This window comes from Geotrypetes seraphini, chromosome 15, assembly GCF_902459505.1.
Source record: "Geotrypetes seraphini chromosome 15, aGeoSer1.1, whole genome shotgun sequence".
NCBI lineage: Eukaryota > Metazoa > Chordata > Amphibia > Gymnophiona > Dermophiidae > Geotrypetes > Geotrypetes seraphini.
The window spans coordinates 66,019,599-66,037,706 of record NC_047098.1 but is presented as its reverse complement, the minus strand read 5'-3'; the positions used below and the strand labels follow the sequence as shown (position 1 = coordinate 66,037,706).

At 43.7% G+C, this 18,108-nt stretch overlaps 1 protein-coding gene across 4 annotated transcripts in view; it reads right to left on the bottom strand.

The window, feature by feature from the left end:
• Positions 1 to 2,184: 2,184 nt before the first annotated feature.
• The window catches only part of ABHD11 (abhydrolase domain containing 11), a 112,775-nt gene continuing 96,851 nt past the window's right edge, over positions 2,185 to 18,108 (bottom strand). For 2 of the 4 annotated variants that reach the window (XM_033922169.1, XM_033922168.1), the window contains 5 exons: positions 12,378 to 12,513; positions 10,062 to 10,235; positions 7,012 to 7,182; positions 4,992 to 5,173; positions 3,115 to 3,253 (listed from right to left, as the gene is read on the bottom strand). In XM_033922169.1, the coding sequence (XP_033778060.1) occupies positions 3,115 to 3,253; positions 4,992 to 5,173; positions 7,012 to 7,182; positions 10,062 to 10,235; positions 12,378 to 12,509 (798 nt within the window). In that variant the 5' untranslated portion in view covers positions 12,510 to 12,513. Of the gene's footprint in view, positions 3,254 to 4,991; positions 5,174 to 7,011; positions 7,183 to 10,061; positions 10,236 to 12,377; positions 12,514 to 16,972; positions 17,322 to 18,108 lie in introns of those variants that run through there. The other 2 variants (XM_033922167.1, XM_033922166.1) reach the window with 2 other exon arrangements.

Below are 18,108 nucleotides of genomic sequence, written 5' to 3'. Positions count from 1 at the left end.
GACCGCGAGCGAGCCCTACATAGCTCTCTAAGCTGCTTAGGGAGGTACCGTACTGTAGGGCTCGCTCGCGGTTAGCAGGGTTCGGATGGGAGGAAGGGAAGGATGGGGGTTCGGCTGCACGGTGGGGGCAGTGCTCGCTCAAGGGTTCCGCTGCACAAGGGATGGGAGAGAAGGAAAACTGCCAGCGAATCCCGGGACTAGGGCTTATTTTTGGGGTATGGCTTATATTAATACCTACCCTGAAAATCCTTCTAAATCTTATTTTCGGGGAAACACGGTACTAATGGAGTGAGTTTGACTTTGTTTTTGGATGATTTATGTTTGAACATTAAAATTTTGAACTGAATCCTATATGATACTGGTAACAAATTTGCTTTTATGACCCAACAGTTTTAAAGCCATGTTTTGCAACATTTGAAGTCATCTAATATTAAACTTTGATAATCCATCATATACTATAGTGCAATAATCAGTTTTAGAAATTAGAAAAGCATGAATATATGAAAATTTTTATTGTCAAAATAATGCCTGATCGAACATAATGTGTAGATTATTGGTAAGGATCACAAAATTAGCTTGTTTGCTGATGATGTCTTGTTCACATTAACTGACCCCCCAGGGGTCTTTGGAGTGAGGGGTTTGGGAACTGGGAGCATATGAGTTTTGGGTTAATATGGCTAAATCCAAAGTTGTTGGGTTTTTTTTTCAAATTTCTTTATTGAACGAGTTTATATAACAAGAATGAAAACAATTGGATGAAGAAATACAAAAGGTTACAACTACCACTTAATAGTAACATCATTATTCTTCATGTAAACTCACAGATTACAAACCTACCCCCCACCCTCCCTCCCCATTACACAGGTACACCTCCTCTCAGTCAACAGACAGTAGAACACACTGGGTAAATAACACAATCTCATCCGAATGGCACAAGATCCCATTATAAACTATTCCTATGATAAACCCTCCTTTCAGTGGACATAGGGGCCAATAGCTTATAGAACGAAGTTAACTGGCCAGTTTTAAGGGTGGTCAGCATGGTCATTAAAAAGATATAATCCAGTTTGCGGTAAACAACCTCCAGCGAGGGGGAAGATGTTTTTTTCTACTCCCTAGCTAGTACCAACCTGGCCGCCACAAAAATGCAAGAGGCCAGTTTATGTATAGCAAGGCCAGAGGTTTAACATGTAGCAAGCAGTAGTCAGCTTTGATGATTAAAATCCCCTCCCAAGAGCAAGTTGCCCTCAGCATAGCGCAAAAGATTCTGAACTCCTGACCACCACATCAGATACCACTGCCAAAGGAGCACTGTCAAAAACTCATTGGCAAAAAGTGCTATACCAGAGAGACCAGTGGCCTTGTTTTCAAGTTAAAACATATATAGTAGAAAATAACTCTGGTATCTAATCTTTGACTAGAGCAAAACACTCTTATTTGTTAACCTATACTCATGAAGCTTAATAAAATAAGATTCCCAATCATCTTCCTCCACACTATCTCAGCTCACATCACAACACAAAACCAGAAGAGCCTCAGTCCTCCAAAGGCAGGAAAAAAAATACAATTAACCTTAACAGGCAATGGAGCAACATGATCTAAAGACTCTAACAAAAAAAATCATTCCTTATTTGTACACGCATTGTAAGATCCAAAGATGAAAGACCTTCCAATTTAGGGAACGATACACTACCCAGCTGAGCAACAACACAGGGAATGGGGATGGGATGGGATTAGAGAGTTGCGCGGGGACAGAAATCCCACCCATCCCTCCCTGTCCTCACCAGGAACGGGCGGGGATGGGTGGGATTTCTGTCCCCCCAGGATCCTCTCCGTCTCCACCCGTCCCCGTCAGGATCCTCTCCTTCCCCACAAGGAATTACCTCCATCCCTGCCCGTCCCCATAAAAAGCAGCAATTACTTCTGACAGGATCATCAATTCCACAGTTTCTTTTGTGTTTGCACTGCTGTTTTCCTTGTGAAATCTCTTTGGTGGAACCCTTTTTTTGTTTTCTGTTCAGGTAATTAACTTATAAACCCCCTCTTTTACTAAGGCTGACGTGTCCATTATATTATATGGACGAACCCTGCTTCCAAAGCTTTCCATCCCCGTTGGCTAGAAGGGGGTCCCCGTGGGAGTCCCGTGGGCCAGAGGGGGGTCCCCGTGGGAGTCCCGTGGGCCAGAGGGGGGTCCCCGTGGGAGTCCCATGGGTTGGGGGGATTCCCGCGATCCCCGTTCCCGTGCAGACCTATAGATGGGATATGATATGCCTTTCTGTGGTTACAATTAAAGCAATTTACATATTCTACACATATACTTATTTTATACTGTAGTAATGGAGGGTTAAATGACTTACCCAGAGTCACAAGGAATTGATCTCAGTTCCTCTGGTTCTTTTGCCACTGCACTAACCATTAAGCTATTCTGTGACCACACCGTCCTAATTCATAGTAACACCAAACCTTTTACAGTAGACATCAAAAATAACTTTTAAAACAAACAAACAATCAGTCCATGTTAATGGAGTGAGAAGAAACGAAAACTAAAAAACTGTCTTAAAAATTTCCTGGAATAAAACCTAAATCTTAAAACATGACCTATTATACGAGTTGTTTGACATATCTGCTAGCACCACCCCACCAATTCCATTTTGAGAAAAAGCAAATGAAATCCCCTGAAAATAATTTAAATGTTCTTTTCCAGTAGATTTAGCAATAGAGGCATGTATCAAGTATTAATACGGCCATCTATGGGCTGAAACTGCTACTGGGATCTCTCTAAACCTAGGTACCCTAGAAGCTTTTAATGCACTTACTAGGCCCCCTTTTAGTGGTCTGCTAGTGTTAGAATGACACTTCAGACCCATACCATATGGCCAACAATCTTTGGCAGCAGTCTGTCTTCCGCAGGATGCTTCTTAGATGTAAAATGCCACTAGGAGGATGCAGCATGTGATGACACTCCATGAGCAATGCTTGGGATGCTGTAAACACCTGTCAGAGCAATGGCTACACTTGTGCAGTCCCAGGTCAGCTCTCATTTTAAAGTGGCAGCAATTCACATGTTCCGTATGCTGTTGCACTCCATAATAGATGACTTCTGGACAGCAGGGTCTATGAGGTGAGCAAGAACCTGCAGATGGCAGCGATGAACTCCTGTGTTTGGTCTGCATGGACCCAGTGCCCTGCATCCAGAATGTACTGAATCTCTGCTTTGGGAAACAGACGTTCAATTTCAGAATAGTCCTCCGAGCTACAGGAGACAGGAACATACAAGACACTGGGATCAGTGCAAAAAAAGTCACACTGCACACACACGTATGGATCAGCATTCTTACATGGCAAAAGGAGTTGACAGACCATTATTAAAAGCAACGTAGCCAGAGGTGTAAGGGGAGGGAATCATGCAAAGCATTTTCTATCCAAGGGGAACATGCATCTACCTCAGCCTGTTATTTTTAGACTGTCTGCTCTGGGACTAGGTCCACGGGCACTTTAACGATGGACTTTTCCCTAAGTTTCAAACAAAGTACTTGTGTATTTTCACTTTCAAATGCATCTGTTATTGTGCAGGTGGACTGTCTATGTCAATGAATAGGCATTGAAAGCAGTGAATGCACATAAATCTCATGCACCGGTCCCAGTACAGATCCCTGCAGCATTCCACTGTTTACTCTCCTCCATTGAGAAAAATGACCATATAACTCTTCCCTCTGTTTTCTATCCGATAACTAATTCCTAATCCACAGCTGAACTTTGCCACCTTTCCCATGACTCTTTAATTTTCTCAGGAGCCTTTCATGAGGACATTATCAAAAGATTTCTGAAAATCTAAATATACTACATCAACTGGCTCACCTTTATCCACATTTTCAAAGAAGTCAAGCAAATTGGTGAGGCACGATCTCCCTCAGATGAACACATGCTGACTCTGTCTCATTAAATCATGTCTGTCTACATGTTCCACAATTTTATTTTTTATACTTTTTCCACCATTTTGCCTGGCACTGAAGTCAGGCTTACCGGTCTGTAATTTCCCAGATCTCCTCTGGAACCCTTTTTAAAAATTGGCATAACATTGGCCACCCTCCAATCTTCAGGTACCTCAAATTATTTTAGAGACAAGTTACAGATCACTAACAGCAGTTCAGCAATTTCATGTTTGAGTTCTTTTAGTACCCTGGGATTGTAGTTGACGGCTCTATTAGCTAACATGAAATTCTGATAGAGTCGTCGGCCAAATTTGTCCATCGTACGGCCCTCCCTACCAGGAGGAACCAACACATAAACTTTAGACGGAGTAGACTTTTTTTTAAAGTAAACTCTAAGATGAGGAATTAGTTGAGGTTTATCAAATCCCGGGAGAGAAATTATCTTGTAAAAAGACTCCAGTTTCCTAGGAGCTACCGGTACCGAGAGTGGTGATTCCAGATTCTTGTAAAAAGTCTCTCTTAAGATCCCATGCAAAGGAAGTTTTAGCATGTCCTTCCTGCTCTACCATACAAAAGGCCAAGTAGCCATCTCCTTTCTGACCATCCTGATTCCGATCTTCCCTCTATAGGGAACTAGAAGTCCCATCAAAAACACACACACACACAAACATCTCCTTTGTCTACCTGTAAGATCCCTGGTAGTCCAGGGGTCCAATGGGCAGGAGCAATGCCCACTCACTCCTGCTCCTTGTATCTCCAACCTCAAAAGAGCCACTGCAGCTGCTAGCAGCAATCTTGCGGTACTTGTCCTCCGATTCCACTACTGCTAGTCATTTCTGTAGTGTGGTGCTGAACACTTTTTATACACCCCTGATGGGCTCACAATCTAAGGTGGGAGGGTTGGGGGGTTTGTACTTGGGGTAAGGGAGGATTGCCTGGGGTCACAATGAGCTACATAGGAACGGAATCCAGTTCCCGAGTATCTCAATCCATTGCATCATCCTCTGTAACTAGAGGCATCTTTAAAGTTGTAACCTGAGGATTTTCCCAGAGTCATACCTGATGTAGCAGGAGTCTGCACCTCCCAGAAAGAGTGCTGGTCCAGGATAAGTTGACTGGAACTCTGGGAAGCTCATAATGTCAGGTAGGTGATGGGATATGGCCTCCAAATTCAGCCTCCAGCAATACTGCCCATTCTTTTTCACCAGGTTTGTGAGGAGGAACTGCCTCACTGCAGCATCCTGAAAAGATCCAGAGATACAATGAGCACCCTATTAGCATGCTGTGGCTTCTTGTCAGAAACAAATATTTAAGGAAAACATTGACCTCTCCCCACCAGGATAGCCGCAGGCAAATTTATTCCTGTTCATTGCAGTGGCCAAGTCTTGAATCAGGGTCTGTGCCCCAGACTCTTTCCATATCCTTTCAGTCATGGGCTCTAAATCCAGCCACCATGTGCTACTAGTGTACAATGAAACTCTCTTCCCTACCCACCCCAAATCCCTCTGCAAGGCAGTGCACAAAGAGTGTGACATGGTAATGGGAAAAGTGGTAATACAGTGGTACCATGGTTATTCTTGAAGGAACAGGTATGATTTGCATGGTATTACCACAGGGATGAGGACAAACTGCAAGGTATTACTGTGGTAATAATGATTATAGTTTTACCTGGGGATAGAAAGCTTTAAAGCGTTAATACCCAAAAAACATTAGCGCACTGATTTGGAAGAACAGTTACTTAAACTCAGAAACTTGTACAAATCTTTGTCATTTTGGTAGAGCAAAGAAATGGTTTGGCTTAAACTAAGTCAGCTTCCAAACAACTTAACTATTTAGCAATCAGTACCTCATTTAAAAGAACATTTTCACTTGCTGGACTTACCACAGATGACCAAAGAACACAGCTGAAGGCTTCTTGGATGAGAAAGCTGCTAATCAGGTGGAGAAAGCTTCAGCAAAGGCCAGACAAATGCTGGGTTGCATCAGAAGGAGCTTTATCAGCCGAAAGCCAGAAGTCATACTACCATTATACAGATCCATGGTGAGACCTCACCTGGAGTACTGTGTCCAATTTTGGAGGCCACATTATCAAAAGGATGTGAAGAGGATGGAGTCGATACAGAGAATGGCCACTAGGATGGTCTCAGGACTTAAAGACATCCCATATGAAGAACGCTTGATCAGACTGCGCTTATATTCTCTGGAGGAGCGCAGAGAAAGGGGGGACATGATAGAAACATTTAAATACATCATGGGCCATCTCCGGATCAGACTTTCGGTCCATCAAGTCCGGCAATCCACACACTCGGAGGCCCAGCCAGGTGTACACCTGGCGTAATTTTGTACAGCCTCAGCACCATGGGGTTGTGGGTTCAAACCCACACTGCTCCTTATGATTCTGGGCGAGTCATCTAATCCCCCCATTGCCCCAGGTACATTAGGTAGATTGTGAGCCCCCTGGGACAGACAGGGAAAAATGCTTGAGTACCTGAATAAATTAATGTAAACCGTTCTGAGCTCCCTTGGGAGAACGGTATAGAAAACTAAATAAATAAATAAAAAATAATAGAGACTTGCATTCTGATACACTAATAACTGTCTGAATCACGGGTCTGTTGAGGCTTATAATCAGGGAGAGGGGGAATTTAATTTGATATTTATATAGTTCTTTCCTGCCATAGCAGCTGTGAGGAACACCACAAGTTTGGGAGGGAGTAGGGTTTATATTCTCTCTATGACCAAGAATGGTGGAATATTATAAGTTATCATTAAAATTTTGAGTATTCAATACTGCTGTTCTTTCAGACTATATACAACTTATTTGTGGTGTACAGGGAAAAACAGCACGAGGATGGAGACAGAATGCAGAGAATGTTAACCAATAGATATTTGTGGGAATGGGTAAAGGTTGGAGGCGATTTTCATTACCATGTCACTCTAGTGCACAGCAATATCATTGAGCCAATGTGTTAACCCAATAACTGATTTTTTTTAACAGAAACAGATTATGAAAAAGTGCATTCACCTGAAACTCTTAATAAACTGAACAAATGTAGGCCCCGGGCTAGCACAGACTGACCTGCACTACAGGCTGCAGCTGCTCCTCAGCCAGTCTCCGAGCCATTGATCTCGGAAGCTGATCCTCCAGGTGAATGTTGTTCATGGATGAGATATAGGTTGGAAACTTGCTATGTCCAGTGATTGGGACAGGGCTAATGTCCACACATATCAGACGCTCCACCAGATCCGGCTACATAGAAAAGCAGAATAAGGAAATGTAACAGTCAAAATTCTATCCATACACTCCAATATCATGGATTCTGGGGGTCTCCCGTCTAGCACAGAAACAGAGAAAATCATGTCAGATAAAAACTGTGCGATACATCAAGTCACCCCGTCCATATAAAAAGATTAGGTTCTAACCTAGATAATATCTTTTCCAGTAAATAGGGATGGTAGGGTTATCCATCTGTGCTTGCGAGCATACTGCAGAAGATGTCACTCACAGCTTTTCACATCCTTCTTCTCCACAGTCTCTGCTGCCTCCCTTCAGTTTGTACCAAAGCTGGCAACACCCTACAGAAGACAGGAGAAGGAGAAGTAAGGGGAAGTCCCCGAAACCAGCTGTCTGATCTGCTCAAATGAATTTAAAACAATCATTGAAGATTAAAACATTAACAAGCCTTTGAGAAGAACAATGAAGCTAAGAGAATACAAGTTAAACAAGAAACAAAAAGTGGTGGATACATGGAATGCGCTACCGGAGGATGTGATAAGCAGGAGCACGCTACAGGACTTCAAAGAAGGTTTGGATAGGTACCTGGAAGACAAAGGGATTGAGGGGTACAGATAGGAGTAGAGGTAGGTTATAGGGATAGGATAGGATTAGAGAATTAGAGGCAGTTACAAAATCAGTCAGGGACACTGTTTAGGCAATTAGGCCTGATGAGCCGCCGCGGGAGCGGACCGCTGGGCAAGATGGACCTCTGGTCTGCCTCAGCGGAGGCAACTTCTTATGTTCTTATGTTCTGAACATTTATGGAGCTCAACCATTCATCCCTTGTAATCCTATATATAGACTCTTCCCAATCCAAAGTCTGACTGACAGTAAAATCTTAGCTATGGAGCTGACCATTAAGTTGAGTCAGAAAGCAGGCACATCAGATAAACTGCTGGGCAGAAAGTTCAGCATGGGAGACATCCTGCCAGCCAAAAGAACTATCTTTATTCAAACTAATGGTCCCAACAAGGATCCAACACCTTCCTCAGGGGACACTGAAATGTACACATATAATACAAGAAAAATAAAATGAAATTAAAAACTGAGATATCAATTAAAAACAGACAAATGTCATACATAAATGTTGGAAGCAGAAAACAATGATATATTTAAATGAACAAAGTCCATATTAAAACCATATTTCTAAGAACAGAAGTGCATATCTTGCATAAGGTGATGAAATAATAGTGGGATATAGATAAGAGAAAAAAAGCCATGAAAAAGGATTAAAACCCAAAAGATATGCATGTGTTAAAACAGATACTAAATGGATTAAAATGTAAAAATAAACGAAGCCGGATCGACCAAACCGCATACCAAAAGTGGTGCCGCTTAAAAACATTTGAGCCACATGTATTATAGCGCTGTACAGAAATGGCAAAATAGTGAATATTCAGCATGAGTAATAAAGCCATAGTAAGAAATACCCGGAAAACAGGCCAAAGAAACCAAGGGCCTTTTCTATTAAACTGCGCTAGCAGTTTCTAGCGTGGAGAGCCGCACTGCATGGCCTGTGCTGCTCCCGATGCTCATAGAGTTCCTATGAGCGTTGGGAGCAGCACGGGCCATTCAGCACGGCTCTTTGCACTTAAAACTGCTAGCGCAGTTTAATAGAAGAGGGGGTAAGTACCTGATATGGTGTGCTGGAGAGAAAACACACAAAAAGGCGTGCTGTAAAGTGAGATTTAAATGAACTTCAATCTACTGGAAAAGAGCTTACCAGGGTAAGTACATAATCTCTTTATTCCTCCTGAATATTTGCAGTTAGCGCATAACCAAAAGCTGGCTATCTCGGGAGCAGGTACACATAGGACTCGATATTCTGTGATAACTAGGCAAGTTAGTGCATAAGTATGACCACCTAAATAGCCGTCCTATCCTTATGTGCTAGCCAATGATCAGTTAGCACCAAATACCGGTTTAAACTGGTTATTGGCTGGCAGCCAAAAGTGAAACCGGATACTCAATGCTGGCTGCCAGAAACGGCCCAGCACTGAATATCCAGGTTCAACACCAGCGGCAAGCAGTGCAGTTAAAGACTGCCACCGGCTGAAAATTGGACTGATTGTGTATTTATGGGTGTAAGTGGGGAGTGGGATAGAATACGTCAACCTTGGGACAAACAATCTTTTATTTCCATAAATTAAAAATAAATACAGAAACACATGACTAAAAACACATGTATAAAAGTCCTGTGGGCGAGAGACCACTGTGTTCCCTGTTGATTTTGTCCTGGTTTATTTTCTACGAGTCTTGTATATATTTATTTTCTAGAGCCTTGTACAAGATCTGTCTTTTTAAAGTTTGTATTCCCAGCACTGGAGTGACACCTAGTGGGCCAATAGACACACCCCTGAGGCAGGCCTCCACCTGGGGGCCAAAACAGGGACCGTGTCAGGTCATCGGCTGGATCCTTTCAAAAAGACCTTTAGCCATGTGCTTCTGAATTTATTGAAATAAAAGATTGTTTGTCCCAAGGTTGACGTGTTCTATCCCACTCCCTACTTGTTCTTTCTTTGTTGGGTTTTACATGGGGTTTCTGTTCCCTTTACTTTGTTCTATATTTATGGGTGTACCGGCCCTGGAACATGTATGACCCACACCCAACAAACTCTCACCAGCTACATCCAAACAGTCTACCAGCAACATCTGAACCAAAAACTTCCACCAGCCATATTCACCAAATACAAATGCTCATTAAGTACAGCCATGCTCTTCTGCTAGCAAAACCACACACCCACAATCATGTTTCTACTAGCTACTCCACCAACATAGTCACAAGCCATAATCTTGCCAATGTCAATGATTCAATGCTAATTACATCTTCCATAGTTCCTCCTTAGACCTACCTTCTGAAGTGCTATAGTCATAGCAGTTTTGCCTCCCATGCTGTGCCCAATCAGAATACATGTGCTGAAGTGCAGTTGGTGCAAGAGCCTCTGGACATCAGCGCTCATTGCCTCATATGTCATTTCAGGACTGTGTGGGCTGTTACCATGATTACGAGCATCCATGGTCAGCACCTAGGTAGGCAAGAGAAAACTTGGACTTTCATACTTGCAAACTCGGGAAGAATTCCCTTCCATTCTCATACAAACCAACAGCAGGAAAATCATAGTTTACCGCTATTAAGACCAAAAGGATCAAACATTTACAAGGATATCTAAGCTGAAATTTAGCCCCCAAAGAGGGTACGGATTGTCTCATTTGTAGGAACCCTTTCCTTCTGGTCTGAGTTAACTTTGAAACATCTGGGAACATGGAGATCTTAGAGTCCATAAAGGTCACTTCTTTAAGCCTAAAAAACAGACTTCGGAAGTTTTTTATTTTGAAATTGCTTCTGTGCTCATCAATTATAGAACGTTTGGGACCTAATGTTTATTTGTGTACTTTGATTGCACTATATGAAACAAATATGCAGCTTCACCTTTAATAGCTATGGGAGTAATGACTAAAGTACATTTAATTGCTGATATAGTTGCTCCAATATTCTGATGATCTTGTTACAGTTCTTTCTTAGACAAGGGCATTTCTTGCTTTATGTCTTCTGGGTTTTATGGGATTTGTATTTCTTAATTATTCAGTCCTTTTCTCAAGTATTTAGTCTTCTATTTCATCATTTGCAGTATCTGCCTCTGCCTTGCTCTTCTGCAACCTCTGCCCCACTGTCTGCCACTCTTCATCAACATCTGCCTCACCTTTCTCAACAGCATTCAGCCTCGATCTCTCCCCATCTGAACCTGCAATCAGCAGCGTTCAACAGCGAGCAGGCCAGCTCCTCCATGGTGCCTTGTGTCAGGCCCCCCCGCCATCGGCAGTGTCCAGCAGACTAGCCAACTCCTCCACGGCCGACTCCTCCATGTCGTGTGTGTCACATGTCACGTGTTGCATGTCACATGTGTCGCATGCCGTGTGTTGCATGTGACGTGTGTCGCATGTCTCGCTTGTCACATGTGCGTCGCATATTGTGTGTGTCACATGTTACATTTGTATTGTATGTCGCATGTCACATGTGTGTCGCATGTCATCCTACCTTAACTTCAGAAAACTAGTTAAAACCAACCTGTTTAACCGATTTGTAACCAAGAACTCTTAAAGCCTTTCCCCTGTACTCTACTTACTTGTACTTGACGTCCCTACAATGTGACTTCCACTCTGTTGCCCTCCCTCCCCACAAATATGCATGTATTCAAAGATTTCATTGTTATTCTAAGAATTCATTGTATTTTCAAGGACTTCATTGTTATTTCTTCGCTGACAGTCCAGCTTTTCTTATTGTAAACCGCCTCAAACTACTTTGGCGGTATATAAAAATAAAATTATTATTATTATTGCTCTCCTAACTTCCTTCAGACTGAGCAGCAGTTGTAACAGTGGAAATTGAACATAAGCAATGCCTCTGCTGGGTCAGACCTGAGGTCCATCGTGCCCAGCAGTCCGCTCACGCGGAGGCCCAACAGGTCCAGGACCTGTGCAGTAATCCTCTATCTACACCCCTCTATCCCCTGTTCCAGCAGGAAATTGTCCAATCCTTTCTTGAACCCCAGTACCATACTCTGCCCTATTACGCTCTTTGGAAGAGCATTCCAGGTGTCCACCACACGTTGGGTAAAAAAGAACTTCCTAGCATTCGTTTTGAATCTGTCTCCTTTCAACTTTTCTGAATGCCCTCTTGTTCTTTTATTATTTGAAAGTTTGACGAATTTGTCCCTCTCTATTCTCTCTCTATGCCCTTCATGATCTGCTTCCTATTGCTCCTCAGTCTGTGAATGTGCAGCCTGCAAGCACATGCAAGCACATCAAACATTATCCTCACAGGCAGATTGATAGTCTCACAAGAAACTGCATTAAAAATTAGAAGAAGTAGCCACCTCTCTTCCCACAATAAGAAGGTGTTTGCTGCATGTTCAACAGAGGAAGGAGCAGAGGAACAGACAGCAGCCGCTTTTGCAATGAGACAGCAGGAAACTGAGGATCAGGACACATTAGATAAATAAAAGCAACCATGGTGATTGGGCCACCGCCCTCCCCCTCTCTAAATGCTGCTGTCCAAGCCAACTGCAACTGCCTAATTCACTTGTGATAGGGACAGCCCAACTAATGTCTCCATGTCCTCCTTCCAACCTTCATTGCTCTGCAGTTACTCCACATGCATCAGTTCTTACCTTCCTGCCTGTCTTCTGAACCAAGACTTTGGCTATAGACTGGAAGTTAGACTTGCTGCCAAAAAGACCATGAAGGAAAACCAGGGGCGTATCAGGCACAGTCCCATCAAACAGGTCATACGACAGAATCATTGCACTGAGAAAAAATACAAGTAGCAAACAATTACTGAAAAGACAAGGAAATGCAAACAGAAATATCATAATGGTCGGGGGTGCGCCATGGGCAGGAGGGCCTGGGATCCCTCTTGCCCGTATTCACGGCGGGGGGGGTGGGGGGGGGCGGTTCGGGGGTGCCATCTTTAGAAGGAGGGCTTGGGATTCCTCCTGCCGGTTCAGGGTTTTGTTGGGGAGGGGGGAGGATCGCGATTGTTGCAGTTGGGGGTGGGCCAGTTACAGGATTCTGTAACAGGCGTTGTTTTTTGACAGATGCCGGTTATAGAATCCTGCTTTTAGGCGAAGGACTGGCCCCCTCCTTCGCCTAAAAGGTCTGGGTTTGGGCGTTTGGGACTTGGGCGATTTTTTGGTTGGGAATATGGTGTAGGAATAGACGTAGTGGCAGTCTGAGCCAGTAGATTGCTGAACGTGCAGATAGGCCATTCTCAAAAAAAACCCCAACTTTTTTTGAGAATGGACATTTCCCTGCTGCCAACTTCAGTGTCTACTGACTTAGGCTAAAAGGGGACATAGATGGGGGGGGGGGGTTATTATGCCCTTCTAAGTCTAGGCTTATTAGGCCCATAAGCATGGCCCAAAAACCTAGGGATAGCATTGCATAGTTTCATAGGCAATCATAGTTGATCATCGTTTTGTCTGACTCGTGTTATCAACAGAATCTGCTGAGGTTTGGTAGTGCTAGTTGAGAACTGCATTCTTGAGGCTTGTTAGCTGGGAAAGACATTTGTTATTCAGAAAGAAAATCTGCTCTGAAGGCCTGAGATTTGCCCAGCAACTGAACAGTTCTAAAGATCATTTGTTGAGGACTAAGATTGTATAGATAAAAAATCCAAGATGGCCACTGTCATGAATTTGCACCCAAAACAGCAAAAATAAACAAAAACAGAAAATAAAAAATAGTGATTTGGGGTCTGGGGAGCTGGGGGACCTGAACCATACCTTCAGAAACTATAAAACAACTTTAAAATCATTTTATAAGCCACTCCGAAGTTCCCATAGGAAATAATGGAGGTTTATGTTTAAATTATTTTTATTGAGTCAAGATAGATACACAAATCAACCAATCCTTCTGATAAACAGAGCTCAAACAATTTTCAAATATACAAACACCCCCCCCCCACCCCTGTCCAGAGTCCACTACGAAAATAACAAAGAACCAAACAGTGTACTAAAAACAGTAAAACAAAGGGGAAGCACTAATATGGAGAACCACCCAATCAGCAATTCAAGATCCGACTCCTGGTCACAGGAGTCATAGTGTTCCAGAAGGGTTCCCAGGTGGCCGTAAAGCAATGACCATGGGCAGAAGAGAGGTCCAGGACACTCCAACGTTCCCAAGCAAGCAAAGTAATCATCTGGATCCTCCACAAGGAAAGCGTAGGAGCTTCTGGCTCCAACTACTGAAGTAGAATACATTTGAGGGCAGACAGAATGGACCACCGCAGGAAAGCCTTCGTGCCAAGCTGTCGAGGGTGATGGGGGAGGAGAGACTCCAAAAAGAAGTTCAGGTGATATACGGACAGTCATCCTCCAAATGTGTCCAATAAATGTGAACAGGCTGGTCCAAAAAGCCTGAACCACAGGGCAAGACCAAAACATATGGCAAAGAGTAGCTTCCAAATGTCCACATTTATCACAAACTGTGGAGGGGCAAAACTTTGCTCTATACGCCCACCTGGGTGAAAATAATATCATCAGGCAATACTAACTACATGGAGATCTTGGACATAATGGAGGTTTATAAAATGATGATTCTTCCCAAGCTCAATTTTATGTTTGCCCAGCTTCCTTTGGCTATCCCAAAGGCACTTCATGCTCAATGGCAGAGGAGGCTGGGAAAATTTATTTGGGGGAAGGGTAGAGCTTGCATTCAACATCTTGCACGTAAGAAAGAGGAGGGGGCATTAACCTACCTGTTATTACGGGCCTACCACAGAGCAGCTATGTTCTGGCCATGTTTCTTCACTATAGAGACAGGACGGATGTCCCGTGGGTATCTATCAAGACGTTATTTCTCAACCCCTGGAAAATCTTTGAATTTGGGGGTCACTTTTCAGCCAGTAAAGATAAATTTCTAATGATTTTTTGGGACCCCTATTGCATGAGTGGGGTGCACAAAGAAACACAATGGGATTAGGGGGCAGCTTTTCCCAGAAAACAAAATATGTGCTTATTGTCCTTTTTCTGGGCCAGACAGGCAGTCCCTCAGTAGACAATTGAGGGTGGGAGGGGTGACTAAATTTAAACATTTATTGGCGATCGGGACTTTGATTATTGAGTCGCTTGGAGAAGCAGATTCAGGGTATTTTCCCTTTCTTTCTTTATTTTCAGCTTAGATCTTTTATTTCTCAAGTCCTGATTTAAGTTAGTACGATCATTTACACCCTTAGAAAGTTCTTTGTGGATCTCAGCTAAACTAAACTAAACTAAACCTTAGGTTTGTATACCACGCCATCTCCACAAGCGTAGAGCTCGGCACGGTTTACAGAGTTAGGATAGAAAGGAACTCCAATGAAGGGTTAAAGGAAAGGAGCTAAGATAGAGAAAATTACTTTCTAGAGTTTATCGTGCCTTATTGGAAGAATCTGGAAACTGTGATAGATCCCATGAAATCTGATGGAATGGTTTGGGGCTGGACTCTTGGGGAAGCAGAGTGGGAAGAGATTTATTTGTATATCCACAAATATTCCTGGGCTACTAAGTATAAGCAATTGCAGTATAATGTGATCCACCAAATATATATCTGCCCTTGCCAGTTGTTTCATATGGGGAAAAATGTGACTACGGATTGGAGGGAAATGGAAGGAGAGGACAAAGATGGAAGAAAACAACAAATGGGCAGGAGACCCTAGCAAGTGAGTAATCAGAAGACAACCAGAGCCTGGAACCAATATGATTTGAATCAGTACACAGCCGCGGCGACAGAAGGCAAACACGAGCACAATTTTCCACAGGGCTTCTGGCTCCGCGGATGAAATTGAACTGAGGACCACGAGGTGGGGATGCGCCCTCTAGTGGGCAAGAAGGCTAGCACATGCGTGGTGCAGTGTGCAAACTTGAAACTTCAATCAAGTTTGCTTAAAAAGATGACGTCACCCACATGTGAGAATATCATGCCTGCTTGTCCTGGGATAAAATAAATTTTCTGTTTTGTGATTACAATATGTCGGATTTGAAATGTGTATCCTTCCAGAGCTGGTGTTAGACAACAAGGGTGAACTAGGACCTAAAAGAGCTGGCGCGGGATTGGAGAGATTGTAACCCTATACTTCTACTAAGTCCTTTTATTAAGGTGCGCATTTAGCACGCGTAAATCGGTTAGCATACCTTAATAAAAGAACCCCTAAGTATCTTAATAAAAAATTTGGCCTGCGACTTAGCCTATGTTTTAGATTTCAGCCCCTTATTGTTTGACACACCTGGTTTAGACTGTGGGATTTGTTATTTCAGCTACTGCAGTCCTTGTCATTCTGGTTTTCTTTCTGTATTTCTAGGGGGGGGGGAGGATAGGGAGTATTCTGGGATTCTGTGTATTTTTGATTCCAGTTCCACATTTGCTTTGTTTTCATATGCTCTGTATTTATATTACTCTCCCTGTCACCCATTGTATGTTGTTTTTTTTTTTTTTGCATGGGGGATCTTTGTATTGAGGGGTATTTTTGTTAGCGGGGTGTTTCTGGTGTTGAATCCTCACAGGTTTGGGCATTTAAATAAACTTTTATATATATACTGTATATATAATTTTTACTTTTTAACTTTAAACTTATCTGAATGATTATAGATTGCAAATCTGCAATCTACAATCATTCAGATAAGTTTAAAGTTAAAAAGTAAAAATTATATATATATATAAAAGTTTATTTAAATGCCCAAACCTGTGAGGATTCAACACCAGAAACTTCCTGCTAACAAAAATACTTATTGGGTGGTGAAGAGATACATCTGAGGTTTTGGATGCATAATGCTAAGAAATGAACTAAGGGGTCCTTTTATCAAACCGCACTCGCGGGGGTTTCATCAGGCGCTAATCCCCGCGGCCGGCTAAAAAACCAATGCCTGCTCAATGCAGCTTGATAAAAGGACCCCTAAATGTTTGAAACGGAACGAGGTGTATATTAGAATTGCTCTAAGAAAAAAATCACATTTTTAATACCACCTTGGAATTAACTAGAGTTCAAAACGTCTTCTTGTCGGGGAGACTAAATGGGCGCGTGTACAACACCTGGCCCACGTGCTCACTGTACGTCCGTTGGCCAGGTCCACGGACCCGTCTGAGGGGTCTAATCCAGACGGTGGCCACAAGCTCTTCTGCGTCCTAACTCACCTTCCACCCCCGCCCCTAGACAATACCAACCACCCAGACGTCATGACGGCGCGACGGCTTCCTGCGTCATAGCCACGGGCCGGCCTTCCAGACTCACCCGTTCCCGCTGCGCCTCCGCCTCGGGGGACCGGCTAGACGCGTTGTTGGCCTGTAACGGTGGAAACGTGCCCAGCCGCCGCTCCCAGCCTGTCTCCAAAGGCCGGCGCAGAACCGATCCATCCCCCCCACCGGCCGGAACCTCTGCTACAGAGGGGGGTCTGTCACGTGCAGCGCGCTCGTCTCGTGACCCGTCTGTCTCCTGTCACGTGACCCAACTTGATTCGTGCCCGGCCCGGAGGGTTTCTGCAGATCTTGAGCAGCCCGGGGTGTCTGTCCGGATCTGAGACTACTTTGTGAAACAGCTGCCAGTATTTTACTTGGACTCTGAAGCAGGGATCTCAAAGTCCCTCCTTGAGGGCAGCAATCCAGTCGGATTTTCAGGATTTCCCCAATGAATTGAAAGCAGTTCATGCACATAGATCTCATGCATATTCATTGGGGAAATCCTGAAAACCCCACTGGATTGTGACTCGAGGATCGGAGTTCCCTACCCCTGGCCCTGACCTAAAGCATAGGCAGCAGAATGCTCTAGCCCAGGGATCTCAAAGTCCCTCCTTGAGGGCCGCAATCCAGTCGGGTTTTCAGGATTTCCCCAATGAATATGCATTGAAAGCAGTGCATGCACATAGATCTCATGCATATTCATTGGGGAAATCCTGAAAACCTGACTGGATTACGGCTCTCGAGGACCGGAGTTCCCTACCCCTGACCTAAAGCATAGGCAGCAGAATGCTCTAGCCCAGGGATCTCAAAGTCCCTCCTTGAGGGCTGCAATCCAGTCGGGTTTTCAGCATTTCCCCAATGAATATGCATTGATAGCAGTGCATGCACATAGATCTCATGCATATTCATTGGGGAAATCCTGAAAACCCGACTGGATTACAGCTCTCGAGGACCGGAGTTCCCTACCCCTGACCTAAAGCATAGGCAGCAGAATACTCTAACCCAGGGATCTCAAAGTCCCTCCTTGAGGGCCGCAATCCAGTCGGGTTTTCAGGATTTCCCCAATGAATATGCATTGAAAGCAGTGCATGCACATAGATCTCATGCATATTCATTGGGGAAATCCTGAAAACCCGACTGGATTGCGGCCCTCGAGGACCGACATTGGACACCCCTGCATTAGACAAACCA